The sequence below is a fragment of the Humulus lupulus genome, chromosome 9, assembly GCF_963169125.1.
Source record: "Humulus lupulus chromosome 9, drHumLupu1.1, whole genome shotgun sequence".
Lineage (NCBI taxonomy): Eukaryota > Viridiplantae > Streptophyta > Magnoliopsida > Rosales > Cannabaceae > Humulus > Humulus lupulus.
Window position 1 is genome coordinate 164594941 of NC_084801.1, and position 4507 is coordinate 164599447.

The 4507-nt window shown below is 36.3% G+C and overlaps 1 protein-coding gene across 1 annotated transcript; it reads right to left on the reverse strand.

Annotated features, from left to right (window-relative positions):
* Positions 1–416: 416 nt before the first annotated feature.
* LOC133800926 (protein TIC 56, chloroplastic) lies at positions 417–4074 on the reverse strand. Its single transcript, XM_062239040.1, has 5 exons — positions 3271–4074; positions 2670–2867; positions 1969–2251; positions 1432–1594; positions 417–1201 (listed from the first exon to the last, which is right to left on the reverse strand). Exons 1-5 carry the CDS (start codon positions 3998–4000, stop codon positions 1001–1003), a joined length of 1575 nt encoding a protein of 524 aa, XP_062095024.1. The 5' UTR covers positions 4001–4074; the 3' UTR covers positions 417–1000.
* Between the last annotated feature and the right edge of the window lie 433 nt (positions 4075–4507).

Genomic DNA, 4507 nt, shown 5'->3' on the forward strand with positions numbered 1-4507 from the left:
GTTACAAAAATATATTTCTTAATTGTGAAACTAGATTTGTAAACTATTGTTACAAAAATAAAAATAATTAATTACGAATTTGTTTCTAAGTTTTATCTAAAAAAAATCTACAATTGTATAACTAAGTTTTGTAAATATTATTTACAAACATGTAATAAATTTGTAAATGTTGATCACAAAATATTGTATTTTACCACTTTTATTTACAATTTTACCACTTCATATTTATACTTTTACTCGTTGTTTTTATCAAAAAATTCTATATTTTTGTAAAGCACCGTAGTTTTCATATTTTTGTAGATTTCCCAAAATTAATCAACCAGGGCAAATTAGTGGAACATTTGGTACTTTACAAAAAACAAAAGAAACACTTGATGTGTAAAAATTTCAAGTAAAATGAATAAAAAGTCAGTCCAAACTCCAACCAAATTTGCTTGATTATAAACAAAGTTCATCGTACTTGATGAATACAAAAACTTTGGACAACTTTGATAATGCTAATGTCCAGTCCAGGTATAGCAAATTTGAAGCCAACTGTTAGGAAAATACGTTTTACAACAAGGTAAACATGAGCAACAAGCAGTGCCTGCCTTCTTGAGTTCTTTCCATGATTATAAAATAGCAGTGTAACTAGAGAGCCTAAAATAAAGCTCATGATATGTTGTAGATGGAGCTCAGAACATGATTTATCCATAGAAACAACCCCATAATTAGTTTGATTGATACTTGTATACACTATATGTAGTGCAGTCAAAATCAAGTGAACAAAGAGAACCTATATCTACTTATTATATAATCCAAAGCATGATCTGAAGTTGCTATTTGCATGGTTCAGTCTAAGATATGGTTGGTAGAATTAACCAGTACAAGGAAGACAAGCATTTTGATGAACCAAAGCTCGTCTTTTGTTTTCAAAAGAGGTACTCACAAGTAAATTTTCCATGAAGTGAAGGTGGAATCTTGTTTGCCACTAACTCAAAATTGGTTGATTCTTGTGATGCTACCGACCACCTGCAAGCCGACGAATCAATTCTTTCTCCTCCTGTTCTTTCTTCTCTCTTGCCCTCTTCTCCTTCCTTTTCTTTTCCCTCACTGATGCATCAGCAAGGACACTTTCAAGTACAGTATCGAAACCAGGAATTGTCTGTTTCAGTTTTTCGTAAACATGGGTGCTAAGCAATGTATAAACATCTATCAGTCTCTGCAAGAACAAATAGGACAAGAGAACTTGTTAGAGGTTAGCACGTCACTGAAATATATATTTATGGTATACATTTTTGCTGAAATGATCAGGTTAGTATACTTAAAAACAGTGTTATGGATTAATTAATTGCATATGCAATCATGGTTTACGTTTTCTCATTTTCAAGTAATGATGGAAAATGAAGAGTTCAATAGTATGTGGTTTTGAAGTAAGAAGCCAGTCTATACCATGACTTCCTTGTTCCACTCCTGAATGTATGGAGGGCCTGTGGTGTATGAACCAAGAGGTTCACGGTACCATTCCCCACCATACGTTATTTGATCCATTGCTTGTTCTACACTTAGAACCTCCCACGGCCTTAGACCAGGGATAATTCCAGCCAATTGACGCCTGTCCCAGATAAGCAAATAGTGGATTAGTATCATGATAAAGCAGCTCTTTGTATGCTACAATAGAAGTAATACTTTCAATGAATACATTAAACAGAACAAAGTTGGAGGAATCCTGATATACTACGGCAAATCAAAAGCAGCATTTGCAAATCATTTTTGCTATTTGTTTTTTGTTTGTTAAACATAGAGAACGGGGAAGACCCTTTTAAGCAGGTATTTCCAGATAACTTACACCCTATACTTTGTATATATTTAAAAAAAATAAAACAAAAAAGATACCAAACAAGTACAAGTAAATAAAGGTAACTAAAATTAGGGAAAAAAAATGCAGTCCAAGCATACATTGTAAAAAAAATCTAGTGACACAAATACCTAACATCTTTTGGAATGTATTTGTTTGGCATGTGATCAGCTTCGAGAATTGTTGTCAGTTCAGAACCACCAGCCCAGAGAAATAGAACATGACTAGGAATTCTCACACCAGGCCAAATCCCATCATTAGCTTTCAATACTGCTAAATCACGTCTTTTGCTTTCATAAGCTTCTTCTTGAGCCTGCTTATAAGTCTTAGGCTCACGTCCCTTTAGAGGAACCCAAGGAGGAATTCCTTTTTGTAGTTTGTGAAGAAAAGCAGTAGCAGCAGCACCAAGCCTAACTATAAAACAAGAATCAGTTTGATTGAAACACAAACTGATATAGTTGTACATATAACAATTTTGAAAAGATAAAATGACAGAGGCAACATAACAAATTATAAAGGTAAGACAATATATGCTAAAAGAGTGTTAAAATAACACAGCTTAAGAAGCTCACTAAAATAATTCTAATAGCCTACTTAAGGTCACATTTAGCTGCACAATATCTGAGCTAAATAGAGATTTAAAAAATTTCCATCATTACCAGCTTAACTCGGCATGATTTGATGCACATTTTTTTTAACGGCATTGCATCAGAAAAAGAAAACCATCTTTCATATTTTAATCAATGTATGTATGTTTCCATGTCCCAACACTTTTTATAGATCAACGAACTATCTTAAGTAGTATTGTAAGAAGCAAGAAAAACTAACAAACCTTCCCAAGTGGCAACTGCACGCTCCATTCCGTAAACCATGTGAATTGGTGCCCATTCATCCATGTCTTCAGCCCAAATGAAAGTGTCTTTATCAATAATGCCACCACCCCACGCAGTCTTGAGGGTTATCAACTCACAAGGTCCCCGAGTACGACCCAAGCGATCCTTATAGTAAAATCCACCACTCCTCATGATAACTGCCATCAATATACAATAATAGCCACATTAACACATGGAACAGCATTCTCAACATAATTTATTTCTGTCTCTTTCATTTTGTGAGGGGGTATTCCGGTCCTACAAGTACACAGTCCCAACTATACCTAAAAGCTAAGATTTTTCTTGGAGAATACGGTAAAGAAATGCTTTGTTACACCTGAACACATGTTTACATGCTATATATTATCAAAAAAATTCACTAAATTAAATAGAACAGTAGTGGCATAACTCCTTTGAAGCTCTTAAAATCCATTCACGCAGTTCTAACAGCTAATAATACAAGTCCAATAACGACAACAAGTTCATCAACTGAACCAACATTAAACCAAAAAACTCTCAAACCAGCTTGAATATTCGTTGTCATTAAAATTAGACACTTACAGTCATAGTATCGCTTCTCGAGCCGCTTGTACCCAATTGCCTGAGCAACATCAATGGGTCGCCCCGAAGGGTAAGGCCTCTGCCTGAAGCCCCAAAGCCCAAAGAAGAACTGCCTGGCGAAATCCCAGAACTTATCATCAGACTCCTCTCTCGTCTTTATGGCCTTCCTAGGCATAGGCCGGCCGTCGAGGCCAAGAACATGAGGCACCGATCGCCATAGCTTCCTGTCCTCTCTTCTGTACGGATTCTCGTTCTCTTTGAGCTCCATTTCATTGTACTTGTCCGCAATCTCCTCTGCTTGGACCAAAAACTTCATAACTGGATTAGCCCTGATCGCTTCCAACAACTTCTCGTTCTCTCTAATCTCTTCCTCGGTTGGGTTTTCCTTCTTTTCAAAAAAAGGGTCGTCGTTTAGAATCTTCTCCACTTCTGGGGTGTACCTGTAATCCGGCAAGTTCTCACATTCCCAGAAGTACTGGTCCAGCATTTTTCCGAAATGACCCTTCTCCTCTTCGGGCTCAGAATTTTCGGACTTGGGTTCGTCAGAATTCTTGTTTACAGGCTCTTTGGCTTGATCGAAGAGGTTGGAGGCGCTGAGTGAGGCGAATTTCGTAGAGGTTTGGGTCTTGAGGAAGAATGAGTCCGTGAGCCGGAGGAGGTTCAGGGGAGGAAGTGGCTTCAGGGGTTTTCCGAACCAGCTTTCGAAAGGGTTGAAGTTGATGGACGCCATTGAAGATAAAACTTAAGCTCTCAAGTCTCAACGAGGTTGAAAACGGAGGACTGAGTTGGACTCCCAGCGAGGTAGAAGGAGGGTTCAATGGATAAAGTTACAAGAACGGGAGAAACGAAGTATGGGCCTGAAGAGACGCTCTTAAGGCCCATTTTGTTCTGTATGGGCCAACATTGTAAGCAATTTGTGGCTTAACTTCATAGCTACCACTTGTTTTTAAAATGATGAATTATACCGTTTATCTTTTAAGTTTACTAATAAACCACACAAAAAATCATTTAATTTCTATATTTAGTTAAAGGTGACAAGAGAATAAAAATATCTTAAAACAATTTTTTTTCTTAAATTGACAATATTGGTAAAGAGGTGTTTGTGGTGCAAACGTGATTTATGGTATTTTTGTTATCAACTGCGTTGTATGTTCGATTTGAGTCATTTCTTAAACTATAAAATTTTTATAGTTTATGATTTTCTTTTTCATTTTTTATAATTTTCCATCAAATTTAA